General features: G+C 36.9%; 1 protein-coding gene across 1 annotated transcript; it reads right to left on the bottom strand.

The window, feature by feature from the left end:
* Positions 1-634: 634 nt before the first annotated feature.
* LOC108199472 (transcription factor MYB1) lies at positions 635-7,008 on the bottom strand. Its single transcript, XM_017367294.2, has 2 exons — positions 6,646-7,008; positions 635-1,683 (listed from the first exon to the last, which is right to left on the bottom strand). The coding sequence occupies exons 1-2, from the start codon at positions 6,941-6,943 to the stop codon at positions 860-862; spliced, it is 1,122 nt and encodes a 373-aa protein (XP_017222783.1). The 5' UTR covers positions 6,944-7,008; the 3' UTR covers positions 635-859.
* Between the last annotated feature and the right edge of the window lie 13,949 nt (positions 7,009-20,957).

The following is a 20,957-nucleotide window of genomic DNA, read 5'->3' as shown; positions in this document are numbered from 1 at the left end:
CTCGTGTATTACAAAAACATCTACTTGACATTATAATTCACAAGTGGTCTGGCTCCTAATCTTGTTGGCCAAGTACTCATACTCGAACTGGAGCATGTCTAGTAAGGCAAGTTAGTACAGACTTGAGCTGGCAACACATTACTACTAATCAGAGCTCCATAGTATAAACAACAATATGAACCTGATAATCATGCACCTTGTCTTCAATATGTTTAGAATTTTTTAAGCTGGAGTGGTGAACAACCATATAATAGTCATATAACTAGAACAGAATTCAAAATTGTTACCCTTGCCTAATTCAAGTCGTTAAGGAGGATCAATCATATCCTGAGGCTCAACCATATCCTCCGTCGAAAGAAAGAGCCTAACATATATTTACGATACCAGTCCGAGACCAGTCTGAACTAGACATGATGGCGGGATATATCCAACTATGTACTATTATATAGATGTAATATTTAACATACTATGCTCCTTAACTACTTAAATGACATGCGAACATTTCACACTCTCGGAATAAAGTGATTTTCATAAATTTCCCCCATGTCGTCCACCTTATGTCCACACAACTGCCTAAATGACAAGATAAGGAACTCATACTCTTTTCTAAGAGAGAACTTGCCAAGAAATAGTCTTGTGTGTTTCACATTTAAAGTTTCATATTATCAGTTTATGCAAACGTTTCAGGGGAGGGGGTTTAAGTAAGATCAGAAAATTAAACATTTCAAAAAATTCAATGCTAGACGGCCTAAACTCACATAAATTCAGCTAAGCAACATTTGATCCCAAGACAAAGTTTGCCTGCTTAGAGAAGATGGAAGATACTCAGGGATCATTTTCACTGATTTTTTATTCCCGCTTATGTATGTGAATGGACACTTTTCCTACTCTCGTCAGAATATCCCATTTTGACATGAGACCCCCCAGTAATCATCAATCGGCCACTTACATAATCAGGTGGTGCCTTTAGATTGCTGCTCTCAAATCCACTCTTGTGCCAAGCAATCTTGCTTATATCTGCGGCCAATGCAGCCAATTCAAGGTTAGAAAAGGATGGAGGCTCTGAATAATCAGAAAAGTCAGGCCCCAACAGAGAGCTTTTTGACATTTTCTCAGTTGAACTACAGCAACCATAGCCACATTGATGAGGCACCAACCGCTCACCATAAGCTCCTTTCAAATATTTACCGACTCCAGCATCTGGATCCGAAGGCAGGAACGCAGGTTCTTGAGAGCTAGTCAACCTTGTGTGTGGCAAAACAGGTTCCAGGCCATCAAAAGGGTTATACATGTTAAAGGCACTAATACGAGCAACAGGCCGGAAAAGCGTAGGCGGATCCTTTGCTTCGCTACTCATCTGACATTCCGCTTGACCCTCGACTCCATTCTGACCACCCACTTCCACAGAGTTGACAACATTTTTCTCCAAGGACTTGATTGAGTTCACATCCTCACATGACAATGTTTCCTCTGAAGATGCTTTTGATTTTTCTACACTAGCATCTTCTGGCCAATCACCAGGCTCCAACTTAGACTTGCCAAATTCATAACCTCGCCGCTTCAGAGTAGAATTCCAGTGGTTCTTGACAGCGTTGTCTGTTCTTCCTGGCAAAAGTCTTGCTATAGAAGCCCATTTGTTTCCATGAACAGCCTGGGCTTCAAGTATGATACGATCTTCTTCATCTGCAAAATTTCAGCTTTGTTAGGCTTATTTACTAGTACTACTCAAGCAAAGCATGTATGGGAACTTCAGAGAATACTCCATCTACTCTCTTTGTTCTAGTTTTATTAATAAAAACATTTAATAGCCCATTCAAAAGTCTTAAAATCAATACACGCACACATACAAGTATATACTTAATTTCATTTACTGCAACAGTGCAACCTTAAAGATTCTATAACACTAAAAAGCTCCCAATAATCATTAATCATCAATAAGGTTTTATAAATTTATAATTTAATCAATGTTTAAAGTTATACATATATATCAGGATAGAAAGTTATACAAATATATAAATCCAAATATTAGGATCTCATATTAATCGACAAGTTGGGACTTTTTATATTGGACGAATAAATGCTTTTGAATTGTGAAATCTGAAAATGTAAGAATGATCTAGAAGATGTTTTTTCTTTACGACTTTAATTTAAAGGCTTTCGATTATACAAGTCAAATTAATGTTGGTAGTTATTCGTCGCAGACAAATAAAGAGCGTAGAACATTAATGGAAGATAATCGAAGAATTACATCTATCCCGGCCTTTAGCGAATATAATAAAATAACTAAGTACATGTCTCTTCACATTTTAAGGTCATTCAGCTTTCACTCTGGATTGGAACATTATTACTTAATCAAGTTAAATATCAGAAAGGAGAATATACACCCTCCCCTCGTACTAAAAGAGCTGTCTAAACTACCCAAAAAAACAAGAAAAGTATAATAATATTATCCTTGAGCTTTCAAAATCTTGATCACTAGTAATTAAGGTACCTATGCGTATTAATACAGTAGATATTTACATAAATCCATGTTCATTAAAGTTCTTAGATTTGTATCAAGCTTTTGCAAGCTAATCCCAAGTGACAATGTTGCCGACCACATACGCTGAAGTGTAACTTGAAAATAATTAAAATCCCAAAATAATGCCTAAAGGGGGGAGGAGAATTTAGAACTGAAAGGAAGATGTACAACCAAAATTTCTCTTTATTTTGTATCAGTCTCACTCTTCTTCCACCACCATCATCAAATTCGGAATGATATCCAACTAGATCAAGATTAAAAAGATTTAAACTCATGATTTTCGTTGTACTAGTCAAACAAACTCTTTTGTCCTTAATTTTGCCACCACTAATATTAAGCTACAAAAAGTTGTAAAATTTTCACGCACTTTTGTGTGTTAAGTGCTTATAGAAGGAATAGCTGATAATACTTTTTAGATAAGTCTACGTAAAGAGAATAAAGAAATTGATTGAGTGTAAGAAGGAAAGTAAAGTGGTTTAATTGTGAAAAGAATGGTAGTAATTCAACCAATACAATCTGATCCTGGCCATTGGTGCAATCTACTCCGTTTAAAACGTAAGAAACCCCTCATATACAAGTATATGAATAATTAAGATTCAAGCAAGCTTTACAGCCTGCAAATCGATGAAAAATAAACAAATAACAGACATGTAAGAAATAATATCAGCACCACAAACATTCAAATCCTCAAAAATACAGAAGTCATAGAGCGTTTATAACAAGCAACCAACAACCACTGGAAAATCAAAGTCTCCAATTAGGAGGCAGAGAGCAGTCTATAAGATTTTCTACCTCAACCAAAGTATGTATGGAGCTTCAGAATATAATCCCTATACTCCCTTTCTTCTAGTATTATTAAAAAGCCCGTGCAAAAATCTTATATTCATCGGAAAATTTCCACCAAACATATATTCTCTAAAAGTTTTTAAGAAATTGAAATTTGTTATTTTTTAAAGTAATACAACTACACACACAAACACACACACACAGACACACACACAGAGACACACACACACACACATATATTATGATTTCAGATTTAAATTTCAAGCAGACAAGTTTGGACTTTTTTTTTGGGTCGAATAAATGCTTTTAAATTGGGAATTCTGAAAGTGTAAAAATCATATATAAGATGTAAGTTGATAACAGTGTTATAAAACCATAATGGATATATTCGATTTATTCGTATATCATGATGCTGCAGCAGTATAATAAATTAATTTTTATATATCACTTTATCACACTACTGAGATATATGAATTAAGGATCAAATGTATCTTTTTTGGTTAGAATGATCAAATATGGTTAGTTTTATTAAAATTAAGAATGTGTATTGATTGAAGACATGTATATTCAAATATTAAGTATTTTAAAACACATTTAAGTTACTTTTATTTAATGATTATTAATATGGTTCTAAGGTTCTAAGTTTAAGCGGTTCTATGTGGAACCTGACCCATATATATATATATATATATATATAGAGAGAGAGAGAGAGAGAGAGTACTACTCCACTACAAACCTCCTTATTCTAAAAACTAAAAACCCAGCTGAAATATCACTAAATTCTAAACAGAATATCACTAAATTCTCTCACAACCCCACTTCTTCTCCAACCCAGCCTACCTCCACCTTCACTTCCAGCAACTTCACCAGCCCATCCATGTCCGCCGCCCCGCCACCCCTCCATGTTCGCCTTCACCGTATCTATACCCAACGAATCCAACCCACCTCCACATTCTCTTTCTTCATCTCCTCCTCCACCACCTCCACCTAAGGCACCTCCATTAACTCCTGCCATGTCCACCACCTTCATCTCCGCCGCCACCTCCACCATCTCCACCACCACCAAAATCAAGTACAAGAACAGATCTGGAGATTTTCCCCAATTTCTGGAAGTTTTCACCAAGTTTTGAAACACAAATCACTAAATTCTAAAGAGAATATCACTAATTTCTGAAGCGCATATCACTAATTTGTACAGCAGAAATCATCAATTTTTGTAAATAGATCAACGGGTTTATCGAAACTTTAACTACATTATAATCCATGACAGAGTCTAATCGTTCACGAGATTGAGAGAGAGATCGTTGAAAACAGATCAATGGAGGGGAAAGGAAAGGACGGAGGTGGTGATGACGAAGAGAAGAGTCAATTGGTGATGGGCCTGATGGCAGAGAGAAAGAAGATAGTGATGATGAGAAGAGGGAGGGATAAAGTTTGTGCTGAAGAGATGATGGCGTGGGTGAAATTTGATCGGGGCACATCTGGGTGGGTGGGTTTTATTAATTGCTGTTTTGTTTTAATTGAGTGCATTTAGTAATTATAGGAGTTTAAATAATGGTTTTTAGTTTTTATTTTAAGAGTGGTTTGTATTTGATCATGAGCCTATATATATATATATATATATATATATATATATATATATATATATATATATATATATATATATATATATAAACCCTCCCGTTGTACTAAAAGAACAATCTTAACTGCCCAAAAAAAAAAGAGCAGAATATAATAATATCATCCTTCAGCTTTGAAACACCTACTCACTAGTTTATTAAGGTACCTGTGTGCATTAATACTGTAGAAATATACATAACCCTATTTTCTTTTAAGTTCCTCAAGTGACAATGTTGCTGACCTAATAAGCTAAAATGTAATTTCAAAATGCATATTCTTATTCTAAATTAATACCTAAAGGCGGAGAGGAGAATTTAGAACTGAAAGGAGAACTTATATACAACAAAAGTTTATCAGTATTCAGTCCTCTTCTTCTTCCATCACCACCGTCCACCCACCATCATTTGCTCGTCCTTTGTCTTTACCCACCAAATTTGGAATGATATCCAAAAAAATTATGATGTAATACCATTAGGAGATTATAAACATTTAATCTCATGATTTTTACCACCAGCACTATTAAACTACAAAAAACTGTAACATCCCCGGGACGTCCCCAAACTGAGAAGGAAATAGCTGATATAGTTTATGTTCAAGTCTATGCGAAGAGAATAAATAAATTGATAAAGTTTAAGGAGTGTGAAGGTGTTTAATTGTGAGAAGATGGTAGGGATTCAACCAATAGTATCTAATTTTGGCCAGTGGTACAATCTCCCCTTTCTAAAACATAAGAAAGCCATCATATACAAGTATATGAATAAGAAAGATTAAAGCAAGGTTTACGGTCGGCATATATGAAGAAATATAACAAACAATAGACATGAAAAGAAACAATACCTACACCATGTACATTAAAATCTTTCAGGATATAAATCACAGTCATAAAACATGCATAACACGCAACAAGCACCAACAACCAATGAAAACTCAATGTATCCAATAGGAGGCAGAATGCAGTCTATAAAGATTCCTTACCTCTAGGTTAAATACCAAGAACCTAAGGTCGGCGGAGTGTTAAGATTCTAAATGTTTTTATTAAACCCCACCTAGCCACTTCATGTCTAAACTCAGCATCACATATCATTATCAAGAGAAAACCGGTGCACGTTCCACAATACTCAGTAAATTATTTAATGCATCAATGAACAAAGAACCATGGTCACAACAAGGAAAATGCACGACACAAGACCCATCCAATACGCAAAACCATTCGATTTTCTGAAATCTCTAGCAACAAATTACAGTGTAACACTCAAAAATCACACAACCCACACATCATAGTTCAACACAGGTAATACATTTCCATGGTACAAACAATTCACTCATCTAATACCATAAACCCTCTTAAACCCCAACACAAAATTAAAAAAAACCAGAACCTCATTGCACAAAATCCCAAAAAGTTAAACAATAACTCCTTATGGAACAAATCAATCACACCATTGTAACAAATTTATATTACCCGTCCTCCCAAAACCTCCTTAAATCTCAAAGCTGCCGGGATAAGGGCTTATCAAGATCATATATATTATCTAACAACAAACACAGATTATATCAAACAACAAACACATCTCATTCTAAACCCCTCAACCCAAACTTTCTACACAACAACATATAAAAAAAAACACACACATAAAATCAAAAACACACAGATATTTGTCAAAAAAAAAAAAAAACACACAGATACAAAAATGCAAATTCAAATAAGAGTGATATACCAGTAAAGGGGTTGTGTTTAAGACCAGGATCAAGCTGATTACACCACCTCAACCGGCACGACTTCCCCGATCTTCCCGGAATTCCCTTGGCGATCAAGCTCCAGTTTCTGGCGCCAAAATTCCCCACGATTTCACACAGCGACACGTCCTCGTCAGGTGACCAGGGTCCCTTAACTCGCTGGCGGGGCTTCTGGCTGGTCGCGATTTTTTCGGCGGATTTTTCGGCGACTTTTTCGGCGCCGGGATTTTGGGCTCCGGCGCCGGGGGGAGCATCACGCATTTCGAGGTCGTTGTCCATACATAAATATTGGGTGTGAAAATTGATTTGGAGAGGGTTGTTTAACTGAAAGTGTTTGAAGCTTGTTTTGTTTAGTTTTAAGTGGGGCTACTGTCTCGCTGTGTTTTTTTATTTGACGGTTTTATCCAGTTGGTTGGATTTTAATGACCACTGTATCCCTTCTTTCCACCCTTTTTCTCATGCCCCTTTTTAGGTTTCTTAAGCATTTAAATCGGTTTCTAAATTTTATAAATATTTTCTTCAAAATATTGCTACTTCAATATATTGCATATTTAGAAGAAATCGAGGTAAAGCTATCTCAGTAATCAGGTTTTGGTATTTGATTATAATATCAGTTATAGATATTAAAAATTTTCTCATATGTTCAATTACATTTGGGGGAAATGAAAATTTGGTGGGCAAATATCTTTTCATTTAAACAAACTTAACACTTACTTTGCAAATCCAGATATCTAAACATCACAATTGTCTGAAATTATATATAAATATAAATTATATAGATTTTGAAATTGTATATGGTATGATTTTAAATTATTATATAACACCAAGTTTGAAAATGTTATATAACTATTATTTACAAGATCATTTGATGGATATCCTTTTAAACTCAAAACAACACTGAGATCATAATATAACATTTTCGTTCCAAATCGAAATTGTGGAGGCCTCAATTCGATTTATACTTTATCTCATAAGTATGACCTTCAAATTTACTAACAAATCATGACTTTTCGTGAATTTGTGATGAGTTTGGGAATCATCCAAATTGTTGTATTTGAATCAGTATATATTAACTTATTTTCACAATCAAAATTTGACTCGAAATTTTAATAAAGACTCGATTTGACTCAAGTTGTCATTTATGATATCGGTACTGACTCGTGAAAACTTGATTTATCAAGTTGTTGGAGATATGGAAGTGAAAGACGCACAATTTGGACTTATGTACTATTCCCTCCGTTCCGGTCATTTCTATACAGTTTCTTTCTTGGATGTCTCATCAAATCTATACATTCCTAAAATAGTAACTTTTAATAATATAAAACATTATAACACCAACTACTTTCTTCCGCAATCTTCATTTTATAATAATATAAACACTATTACACCCACTATTATCACAAATTTATAATTAAATACAAATAGATCCCGCCACTTTACTCACTTTTCATCTAACTTTACTCAAATTTTTACATTTTTTCTTGATCTCCGTGTCTACACCAAATATATATAACCTATTGGGACGGAGGGAGTATTTGTTTCGGGCTGACATGGTCACTGTGAATTTAAGTGGGTAAGTTTATAACATCTCAGTCTCGTAATATTATGGAGACTTCATTTATTGCTATGACTTCATTTTAGTCATAGCAATAAATGGCGACAAAAGGGGGAGCATCGCAGCAATCAGGAAGTAAGGGCAATTCTAGGGTTAGTAAGCTCAATCGGAGTAGGAAAAGAGAGGGCTTTCCTCTATTCGACAATGAGGAGCGCTTGTCTCAGGAGCAGATTGAGGTGAAGGAGGTCTGCAAGTATTGGTTCCTTCTGGATTGGAGTATGATTGAAGCTTTTAAGGGAGGTAATTTGCGACTAATTCCACTAGCTCGTGCTCGAATTGAGTTTCTATCCAAGGCAATTAAACCGGAATTAATGGGGAAGGGCCTGGAAGGGGATGAAGACTCATTATGGGAGATAAATGAGATTCTGCAGAATGAGGGCTGGTGGTGTAAAGCAGACCATCTGCAGGTTAAGGAAGTGCTTCCTTCTCCAAAACAAGCCGCGATCCAGAATGCTGCGCTAATGGGTTTCCTCAAAGCCAAGGAGCATCTAATTCATCCTAATTCCAGGACTCAAGCCTTTGAGGGGAACCCAGAAGGAGTCCGGATGGCTCTCAATCAGATACACTATGGATCAATAGAGGAGAGCAGAAAGAAAGCGGAGAAAAAGATGCCCAAAGATGAACTTTTCAGTATAACAATGAACTTTATCAGAAGCTGGGCACATTTGGTGGAGGCTTCGGTCCTTAGAGATGCCTTCCGTGGCAATTGCAGAGCCATCTCTTTAGCACTTGGACAAATACACCATCATTCGTTGGAACCAAAGAACGGTAAAATGCACTCGGTTACTAGTCCTTACATGGAAGCACTACTCAAAGAATCAAGAATGGATATGACTCCAAGGAAGAGAATAAGGACTGTGTCTAGCCCCCAAACGAAGAAAACTCATTCTGTTTTCTTCTCTGGAATCCAAGAGGCATCCCAACCAATTGCCCTTTGGCAGCACTTTAAGAAAGCGGGGAGGGTCAAAGATATAATCTTACCAAAGAAAAGGGATAAAAATGGAAACCGGTATGGGTTTCTCATTATGGAAAATGGTAGGGAAGTGGACCAAATCATCAGCAAATTATCAGGGAAATTGTTCGATTCAAAACCACTATATTTGGCAAAAGCAAAAGACAAGAGCAACAGGGTGCAAAAATCTGAGTTGCATTCTGAGTCAGGGGAGACTCTTACAAACAAAGCTGAAAAAGTTGATAATCTCTCTCAATCTTCCACTCCCAACATTTCTGGGTTGCGAGGGAGTTCTCCTCCAAAGTGCTTCAAGCAGCCTGAGGTTTTTAGAAGTCAAGAAAGGAAGATTGAGGGGGTTATGGGAGTAAAAGAACATGTGCATGGTGGACCAGAAGCAGATGAGAGCAAAGTGGAGGATCAAGAACAGGAAATCCAGCCGAGTGCAGATATGCTCAGCATAACACAACAGAGTCTCTTCCTAAAAACGGCTAAAATTGAATCAGTTTACAGTGCGACTATGATAGCAGAGAGTCTTGGTGCCAGGAATGTTCAAATTAGGGGAATCTCGGGGACAACCTTCTTAGCGTTCTTTGCTAGGAAGGAAGACCTTGCATGCATAGATAGAGACCTCTTATCTATTGGTTTTGATGAAGTCAGGGATATCAAGACGGAAGATCTTGTTCCGGTTAGGAAGACTTGGGTTGAAATTCGAGGCCTGCCTATTATGGGTATTTCTGAGGGGAATCTCATAGAAATTCTAAAAGGCTTAGGAACAATTCTCTTCTTCGGTAACTCTGTTGATAACGAAGCGTTCTACCTGCAGCCTAAGCTCTGGATCGAGACTCAAGAGTTGGGGGAAATTTCTTTATATAAGAGAGTCAAGCTAATGGGGAAATCTTGGCGAATTAGAGTAGTGGAGACTAATGGAGACAACGAAATTTGTCATGATGGAAAATCACTAAGCCCCAATGAGTTGGACATTTCTGATGAACCTTCCATTCACCGAGCAAAGACAGTTGGATTGCAGGAGGGTCTCTCTGATACAGTGCAGGACACACCCAAGGGCTCTACTGAAGGGGTGGGGGCCAATCCTGAAAAACTGGAGTCATTAGGTATAGAGCAGACCTTGAGCTCGCATGAATCCACTCAGTCCCTGATCAACCCACTTACACCCAGAGGTGATCCCTATATATTTCCAGAGGACTCTCCTGTAGCTAAGGTGAGCTTACCTACCTCCCCAAAGGAATCCCTTTGTACTAAACATGCGAGCTCTCTAAAAGACCAGTTTAGTAATCTCCCTGTTAATGCTGTCTCAAGCTTGGAGCAAGCTGATTTTCAGCATGAGACTGTGCACACTTCAAACTGGATCCCTCGTATAAACAAACAGTCTTTGTCCACATCTGAGTCAATTACGACACAGGAACTCAATACACAGGTTTCCTCTCATGATAGCTTACCTACCCCGTTAGAGGATCTGCAAGAGGGTCTTCTAAACGGCTTTTCAAATATGCGTGTAAAATCTAAGAGGGGAAGACCTCGTAAAATTAAGCATCACCCTTTGAATAAAAGCTTCAAACTTCCGAGGAAAAGGAAAATGCGAGGGGAAGGTCTGCAACAAGTGAGCCACTTCTTTCTGAACAACACATATGACGAGGCGGAAGCAATATATGAAACGGGCCTTTCGATAGGGCTGCTGCCAGTTAACTCCAGAGAGGAGTCACTTGACCTAATTCGGAAGAACTTGGCCAGCTAAAATGCTGATCAGTGAAATTCTGCCATTATTTTCTTTTAATGCATACACACCAGTATATTTCGTGGAATGTCAGAGGGGCATGCAGCTCTCTAAACAGGCAACATGTTTCACAGCTATCCAGAATTATAAAACCAGCCATTATTTGTCTTCAGGAGACTAAGTGTTTGAAATGGTCTCCAAAAATGGTTGCTCAGCTTGGGATGGGAGGTAATATTGGGTGGATAGAGTCCCCTTCCAGAGGCCTTTCCGGTGGTCTAATTACAATTTGGTCCAAGGATTGTTTCTCAGTTTCTTCCTCTAAATTTTCTCAGAACTGGATTCTCATTGAAGGTGTGTCCACTTCCAGCAACAAGCCATTTATTTGCGTCAATGTTTATGCGCCGCAATCAGCAAAATTAAAAAAACATCTCTGGGCGGAATTATGTTCTCTGATAATGCCAGTTCGAGATTTGCATGTCTGCATTATTGGAGATTTTAATGCAGTTAGAAACGAATCAGAAAAACATGCTTGCACGTTCTGCAGTGGAGTGTCTAGAGATTTCAATAACTTCATTTACGACCTAGGCCTTCTTGAGGTACCTCTATTAAATTCTTCCTATACGTGGCATGGGCCGTGTCATAAGAAAGGTAGATTAGATCGTGCTCTGATCTCTGCGACTTGGTTTGGACATGGGAACTGGGCTTTAAAATCCCTTCATCGAAAGCACTCTGACCATAACCCAATAGTTCTCAGGTCCGATCTCTGCGAATGGGGCCCCAAACCTTTTAAATTCTATAACTGTTGGCTGAAGGATCCTGTGTTAGCGCAATCGTTGAAATCATGCTGGCTTGGTTCAACTGGAAGCAACCTCCAAGTAAAGTTCAAGGAGCTAAGGGCAACAGCGCGGCTATGGAATAATGCTAAATTGGGCAACATTGATGTCAAGATACATGAATTTGAATCTCAACAGGAGGCATATGACGCTAATGTGATCTCTAATGTGGATATTCGGTTGGTAAGGGATGAGCTACATAAGCTATACCAATACAGGTCAAGCATGCTGTGTCAGAAGGCAAAAACTAATTGGCTGCTGCATGGGGAACGGAACACAAAATTCTTCCACTCCGTTATAGCAAGGCGGCGAGCCTACAATTCGATCAAAAATTTATCAGTTGCTGGCAAGTGCACGACTGACCCAGAACAGATAAAGGAGGCATTCCTAGATCATTTTCGAGATAGATTAACAGATAACACTCCAGAGAAAATCTTTCAACTGGGGGACATCTTTCGAGTAAAGCTAGACCTGGCCCAGCAGGGTATTTTGGAGCAAGAATTCACCTTAGAAGAAGTGGAGCAAGCCCTTAAGATGACGGACAAAACCAAAGCTCCAGGACCCGACGGCATGAATGCAGGAGTACTGGAACTACTTTGGCCAGAAATGAAGGAAGAGATCATGGTAGTTTTCAGGAACTTCTATAATTCTGGGACTCTTCCTTCTGGTAGCAATTCGTCGTTTATTGCCCTCATCCCGAAACTACCTCATGCTTCCAATCCGTCTGAATTTAGGCCGATTAGCCTGATGAATGCCCTAGTCAAATTATTGTCAAAGGTCCTGGCTATCCGGTTGAAATCTTTTTTGACAAATCTTATCTCACATAATCAGTCAGCTTTCCTAAAAGGCAGGCAAATCTCGGACGGAATTCTAATCACGAGTGAAATTGTTTCTCTGCTTCAAAGACAAAAGGCAAGGGGGTTGATATTAAAGATTGATTTTGAAAAAGCCTTCGATAGGGTGAGATGGGAGTTTCTGTTTGACATTCTCAAGGCGCTGAATTTTGGACCACGATGGATTGGTTGGATACGGAGTATTTTCCACTCCTCCAGGATCTCAATTCTGGTGAATGGTTCTCCGACTAAGGAGTTTATTCCCTCGCGAGGTTTAAGGCAAGGAGACCCTCTCTCGCCCCTTTTTTTCATCCTAGTGGGGGAAGTTCTATCTTGTATGTTGGATTTAGGGGTGCAAAAGCGTATTTTTAGGGGTGTTGCGCTGAAAGGTGGCGAGCAAGATATCTCCCATCTACAGTTTGCAGATGACGTTATACTCTTTGTTAATGATGATGATTGTTCAGTGCTGGGGGTCAAACGAACTCTACAATGTTTTCAAGTTCTCTCGGGAATGAAAATAAACTTTGAAAAGAGTCATATCTATGGGTTCCACGCTTCCATATCTCAAATAAACAGTTGGGTTTCCTTTTTGGGCTGCAGACAGGGTTTGTTTCCGTTTTCATATCTTGGTGCCTCAATTGGGTCCTCCCCCACATCTGTAAAATTCTGGGATCCTCTCATCAAGCGTATCAGAAAGAAACTGTCTGAGTATGACACCTCTCACATCTCTATGGCTGGGAGGATTATAATTTTGAAGTCAGTGATTGATAGTACTCCGATTTACTGGTTGAGTCTCTATAAATTGCCTGTGACTGTTTTGAACTCTATAGAAAGGATGCGACGTCAGTTTTTATGGGGGGATGCTCCGCCAAACAGAAGAAAGATTCATCTACTTGACTGGGATCGGGTGTGCAGGCATAAATCATCTGGTGGACTAGGTATTACTCCTCTAAAAAGTCGTAATAAAATACTACTCTCTAAATGGTGGTGGAGGGCATACGAGGAAAGGGATTCCTATTGGAATGCTCTTTTTGTTAACCTATATGGCCATGAGTGGAGGTATGACCTAAACTCCGTCAAATTCACGTCAAGTTCTCCTATAGTTCGCAGTATTCTCTCTATCAACAAGGATGAATTCTGCTCATTGGTAACAGACAGGAAGTCCTTTAGATGGAAATGTGGAAATGGTTTAAAGGTTTTGTTCTGGGAGGACTGGTGGACTGGTGATGCCCCTCTGATGGTCAGATACCCCACTCTCTATGCTGTCTCCACGTTGCAACATACAGTAGTCAGGACGTGGATAGGCTTACTCAATGATCCAGATAATTGCTCCAAAATGTGGATGTCTCCGCTAGAAGATGATGCTCGATCTAAGTTGGAGGAGTTGACTGCAGCTTTGAATGGTTTCTCATTGTCTTCTAGTGCTGATATCATTATATGGACCCCATCTGGGGGACAGTTCTCTACTGTAAAGGCAAATCAGCTATTTCCTACTGTGAACATGCCTTCAGGGCAGGATTTTCAAAGATGGAAGACTATTTGGAGCCTAAAAGTTCCGCCAAAAACTGCGGTGTTCCTGTGGAAAATAGGCTGGGAAATTCTGCCAACTAGTCATTTTCTCCACTCTCGCCTTCATGAGATTGATCCCATTTGTGGTTGGTGTGGTGTAACTATCGAAACAATGAAACACATTCTCTGGGAATGTGAGGTGGCAGGTTGGGCATGGGAATGGGTACGAAGCTGGTGGGGTATTAGAAAGGAGGTTATAACTAAGTATGGATTCAACCTGATCTATCTGCTCAAGATATATAAACAGAAATACATCAGGCAAATATGGCAACTGGTTGTAGTGGCCATCTTGTGGTCCATTTGGTTAGCCCGCAATGACTTTGTTTTCAATCATATGAGAATGGCTAAACAGTCCTTGCATGAACTCATTTTCTTCCGAGTAGCAAAGTGGGGTAAAGCACTAAATCTCATTCCCTTCGATAAATTTCCGCTGTGGAAGGTTAACCCCATAGGTACAATCCATGTTCACCACTACCTTGATACAATGAGATATTGGCAAACCCGTAGAGAAATGTTTGATTTTGTATGTGCGGTTGACGCTGCATGGAAAATTGATAAAGGTGGTATTGGTGGGTTAATCAAGAACAAAGCTGGACAGGTAATATATAATTTCTCTGGGCCGTCTATCGTGGCGACATGTGTCTTAGAAGCTGAAGTAGAGGCGATACTGCATGTGATGTGCAACCTGCCATTTTTGGGTATAGCTGGCAAGGTCGTGATTTGTTCAGATTCGACCAAGGCAATAAATTCAATTTATGGTGGTCTGGAAAATTCCTTCCCATTATTGTTTCCAGATTTTGACATTCGATCTTCTGTATACTCCTCAGTGCAACTAAATTTTATCCCTTCAGTTATAAATGATGATGCGGATGTTCTTGCAAAAGCTGGATTGGGTAAAAAATACATGTACTCTGCTAGGTAATAGGCAAAATCTTTCATGTCCTTCAATAATATTTAGGCTGCGTGCTTTATGCACAGCCTCTAGTTTTTCGCGGGGTGGAGTATTAGTTCAAATTGCCTACTATGTAGGTGACTGTGTAGGTGTATGGCTGAGAGGCAAATGGTACATCTCTTAACAGTATACTGGCTCCTTTTCCGAGGTTAGAACCTGTAGTTCTCTGAATTAACCAATGGGTTTTGGGTTATCCTGGTAACTTGCCTTCATACAGCTGTCCCCCACCATCTCTTATGCAGTACTTCAGTACCTCCTCTCCTCATTTCTTTCCCAGTTGTTTACATTGCTTCATCTCTCTTTTCATCTTCTACTAGCTTTCTCTCAATCATGGAATTCATGTGGGATATACCAGATCAGGATGCATACAAAATTAACATTCACTGTGAAATTTCCGATGTCCCTTCTCCGGTGGGCAACACGGTCGCCGTTGCTGCAATCATCAGGGGGCCGGCTGGTTCCAAGCTATGGGGTATGGAGGGGCCAGCAAACAACCTTACTCTAGAGCAAGGGATCATGGCTGCCATCCAGGCCGCCTGTGTGTATGCAGATGAACATGCCCTCGAACCAATTCATATCGAGACTACACATGTGGGCATTTTTGAGTTGGTAAGTGCACAAGACCAGTTTATCATCCCTCACGAGCTGTTGGAAGCTTTTCGTTTGTTTAACTCGCTCCATGCCAACAATGCTGACAATAACGAAGGGGCCAACCCTCGAAGAATCTCCTGGATCCCTCACCACATGAACTCCACTGCAGTTTATATGGCTGAGTACGGTATGAAGCATCTCACTGCTACAGTGGAACTACCGGGTGCTTCCACTCTGGGCAACTTACAGTACTTCTTGGATCGTGACATGGGTAGGGCCCTTCCAAATCCAGAAATGGTGATTCTTCCAAACCTAGGGTTGGGAGAGGTCGAAGACGGCCCGCCGCTACCTCCCCCTGCCAAGCGTGTATGCTTCAGTCGTGACATAAAGATGAAAGCTCCTTTAGACCCTCCCCAGTGCAACTCTTTCCTTGGAAGCACCTCTCAATCCTGGAAGATCGCCACTCCCATTCCGCTGCTGATTGCTAAAGGGAAGGATGCTCTCTATGGGGGCTTTAAGTTCTATGAGAATGGTAACTTTTCTGAACAAGCCATAGACATCTTGAAGACGGGAACCCTTGCTGAAATTTCTCCTGTGTTTGCGGAGAAGGCTGTAAATCTTGAGGCTTATGTAATCAATGGACTGCTTGCAAAGGATGTCTTAAACTACGCTTGTCTTGGTTGTCTTTCGATAGCCTTAGAAACCAGTGAGGCTGAACCCAAACCCAGGTCCCCGTCTGCTCTTTTGGTTGTTGAGCAGCAACAGGAAGTTCAGAAGTCCTCCTCCCCTGTGCTCCCTGTTGAACCCCTCAATGATAGTGCTCTGGAGGACCTCCATCTGTTGCCAGTGGTTGACATGCTTGCGGAAATGGAAAAGGTCACAATCCCAGTGCAACAGGACAAGCCGCTTGATGGGGAGGATGTTGGGCTTGATGTTACTCAGTGATGGAAGTCGGCTGTACTGGTGCTAGGTCTATGAAGTAGCTTGCTATGTTTTCTCTCTAGGGCTTGTCTAGGTGGTAGTAGTTTCCTTTTCTCAGTCTAATGGTGTAATTAAGGCCAGGGTCTTTGCTGTTATTATCGCGGGAAATCTTCCCTTAGTTAGGGTTGTGTCCAATCCTGGTGATTGGTCACCTTTTGTAAGATTTTCCATGATTATTATATTTTTCTGGCTTATCAAAAAAAAAAACTATCTATCAACTAAAATCATGATTTTTTGAGACATATAACGGTTTTTTAGATTATCTAAGTTGTTGCATTTGAATTAATCTTTTTGACTTATTTTTAGATACGAAATTCGAGATTTGACCTTTTTTGAAAAAATACTCATGATTTAAGCCGAGTTGTCACATGTATTTATTTTAGTGTAATGATTTTTATTTGTGTAAATTTGATCTTAATTATTATTGATATATTAGTACACAAAATAGCATGTAGACCGTGAAACTTATCAATCATATTTCGATTTTGTATGATTATATGCAAGAATAAATGAGTATTTACACGTAAATAAGTTTATTTCAGTACTATATCATATATTTATTATGTAAATATTTCATATCTATACTATACTATTAAAGCCGAAAGATTAAAAGTTTGGTCGGTCGGTACTTGGGCCAAAATACGGGCCTATCTATATAATTAATTATTCGTTTTAATTTGGGCCAAATTACGGGCCTATCTATATAACCAATTAATAATTCTCTTAAAATCGTCGGTACTTGGGTCAAAATACGGGCCTATCTATATAACTAATTATTCTTTTTAATTTGGGCCAAATTACGGGCCTATCTATATAACCAATTAATCTATACTATACTATTAAAGCCGAAACATTAAAAGTTTGGTCGGTCGGTACGCGGGCTTTTATACGAACTTTTATAATTAACGGGTTCTAAACAGTCGGTACGCGGGCTTTTATATGAACTTTTATAATTAACGGGCTCTAAACAAAATTAGTGGGCTTCAAAAAAAATATAAACAAATCAAAACATAAAACAAATATACGATCAAAACATAAAACAAATATAAAACCTATTTGACTATACCAAAACTAAATTCAAATCTTAAAAAAATACTATACTATTAAAGCCGAAACATTATAAATTTGATCGGTCGATACACGGCTTTTATACAGACTTTTATAATTAGCCGGTTTCAAACAAAATTAGTGGGCTTCAAACAAAATATACACAAATCAAAACATAAAACAAATATAATATAAAAACAGAAAATCAATATAGGACCTATTTGACTATACCAAAAACTAAAGTCAAATCTTAAAAAATATATACCCATCCATACTATATTATTAAAATCGAAAAATTGAAAGTTTCCTCAGTCGGTACTTGAGCCAATACAAACCTATCTATATACCGACTTTTATAATTAACGGGTTCTAAACAAAATTAGTGGGCTTAAAACAAAATATAAACAAATACAAATATAAAACAAATATACAATCGCTTTTATACTATACTATTGAAGCCGGTCGGTCACCCGGGCTTTTATACGGACTTTTATAATTAGCGGGTTTCAAACAAAATTAGTGGGTCTAAAAAAAAATATAAACAAATTAAAAACATAAAACAAATATACGATCAAAACATAAAACAAATATAAAACCTATTTGACTATACCAAAACTAAATTCAAATCTTAAAAAAATACTATACTATTAAAGCCGAAACATTAAAAATTTGATCGGTCGATACACGAGCTTTTATACGGACTTTTATAATTAGCCAGTTTCAAACAAAATTAGTGGACTTCAAACAAAATATACACAAATCAAAACATAAAACAAATATAATATCAAAACAGAAAACCAATATAGGACCTATTTGACTATACCAAAAACTAAAATCAAACCTTAAAAAATATATACCCATCCATACTATATTTTTAAAATCGAAATTGAAAGTTTGCTCAGTCGGTAGTTAAGCCAAAATACAGGCCTATCTATATACCAATTATTCTTTTTAACTAAAACATGTTTTTTATATATATTTTCTAACTAATAAAACTCCATTATGTAAAATAACATCGAAAAACTCAGTAATTACCTTTTTAACTAAAACACATTATCTTTTTAATATATTTCGACTAAAAAAAAAAGATCTTCTACAATTAACACGGGCTACATATATCATAATTTTATTCTCACAATGATATTAGTTTACTATACTGTTAAAGCCGAAACATTAAAATTTTGATCGGTCGCTACTTGGGCCAAATTATGGGCCTACTTATATAATCAATTATCTTTTTAACTAAATCTATTATCTTTTTTTAAATTTTTTAACTAAAAAAACTCAATTTTCTAAAATTAATATTGGACAACAGGGCAACTACTTTTTTTTAACTAAAGCACATTATCTTTTTCAGAATCCTAATTTAAAAATCGATTTTCCGAAAATAACACATGCAACATTCACATAAAAAAGATATTATATATCTATATTATTATACTATTAAAGCCGAAACATTGAAAGTTTGATCAGTCGGTACTTGGGCCAAAATACGGGCCTATCTATATACCAATTATTCTTTTTAATTAAAATATGTTATCTTTTTTTTTTATATTTTCTAACTAAAAAAACTCCATCATTTAAAATAACATCGAGAAACATAGTAATTACCTTTCTAACTAAAACACATTATCTTTTTTAAATTTCTTAACTAAAAAACAGATCTTCTACAATTAACACGAGCTACATATATAAAAATATAATATTATTATATATAATTATTAATAAATAACCTGTGATATTTTTCAATCAAAATACATTAACATTATTTTTGAATATACTAATGGACTCAATTTAAAAGTAATATTATAAATCTATAATTTATTATAATATTGTTAAATCCGAAACGAAAAGTTCAGTTAGTCGGTAGGTCAGTCGAGTTCGGTGAGCCGGTTGGTATTCGACCCACAAACCTCCTTAATTTATAACATGTTATAATATATATTTTATTATCTATTAAACCAAACATTTAGGTTAGTATGATGGGTTGATATTTGGTTTGACGTGTCTTTTTTAACTTAATATGTTCCATACTATATTATTAATTACTAATAATGAAATATTAAAAGATTGATTGGTTGATTTATATCTGATTTTATAGATCTCCTTAAATTATAACATGAAAAAAAACCGTATTTTAACATTCTCAGTAAAATATATATGCTCGACCTAATTTTTAATTAGCCATTTGACGAAATTAACTATTAAGAATTTTGTCATTAGTTAAATAAAAAATTTATTTAATCATATTATTCTATCATAATTTTATTCTAACAATAATATTAATTTAAGTTAAAATATATACGATAAAATAGTAAATATTATAACCGCCCGTGCATTGCACGGGTTATAAGCTAGTAAGATCATTATATTGGGAGTTCACTATCATTTCTTAATCATAATTTGTACATATCGGGATTCTTGGAAACATTATAAAATGGATAATGCTGAAAATTAATGTAGCAGAATAACAATACTTAGAAATATTAGATAAAAGTACTGATAAATAAAAACTTTACTAGAATAATAATGCATTAAAAATATGTGAAATAAACCAGTGTTCTAAAAGTCGGCGATTAATCGGGATTAATCGCCGATTAATCGCTGTTCGGTCGGCCACCGTCTCGATTAAGCGTTAATCGGTGAAAAAATCGTTTTTTCTGAAAATCGGTCAAAATCGGGATTAATCGGTCAAAATCGGGATTAATCGGAAAAAGTCGGTCAAAAATCGGTGAATTTAAAAAAATCAAAATAAAAAGTAAAAAAATTCAAAATTTTATTAATTTTAAATAAAACAAAACGCACGGAAATGACAAAACACGGAAATTAAAGTTGTTTTTATTACTTTTTACTCTTTCAATATTAACTCCTAAACTCTAATTACATAAATTTGCAATATCTTCCTTCGCAGATTTAATCAAATTCAAGTTTATATATGAGATCACTGGACTTGTATATGTATACAAAGGCATGTTTTGTGTTATAAGAAATCATTAATCTTTTGATTTTATATGACTATAAATTTATACTATATATAATTATATTAATATATATATAATTTAAAAAATAATATTAAATTGATTCCGATTAATGATCTGATTAATCACTCCGATTAATCTCCGATTACCCGATTAATCGCTAGACGGTGCCTTCACCGACTAAGTCCGATTCCCGCTTTTTACAACACT

The sequence above is a fragment of the Daucus carota genome, chromosome 8 (assembly GCF_001625215.2).
Source record: "Daucus carota subsp. sativus chromosome 8, DH1 v3.0, whole genome shotgun sequence".
NCBI lineage: Eukaryota > Viridiplantae > Streptophyta > Magnoliopsida > Apiales > Apiaceae > Daucus > Daucus carota.
The sequence above is the reverse complement of the archived record's forward strand: the minus strand, read 5'-3'. Positions and strand labels throughout refer to the sequence as shown.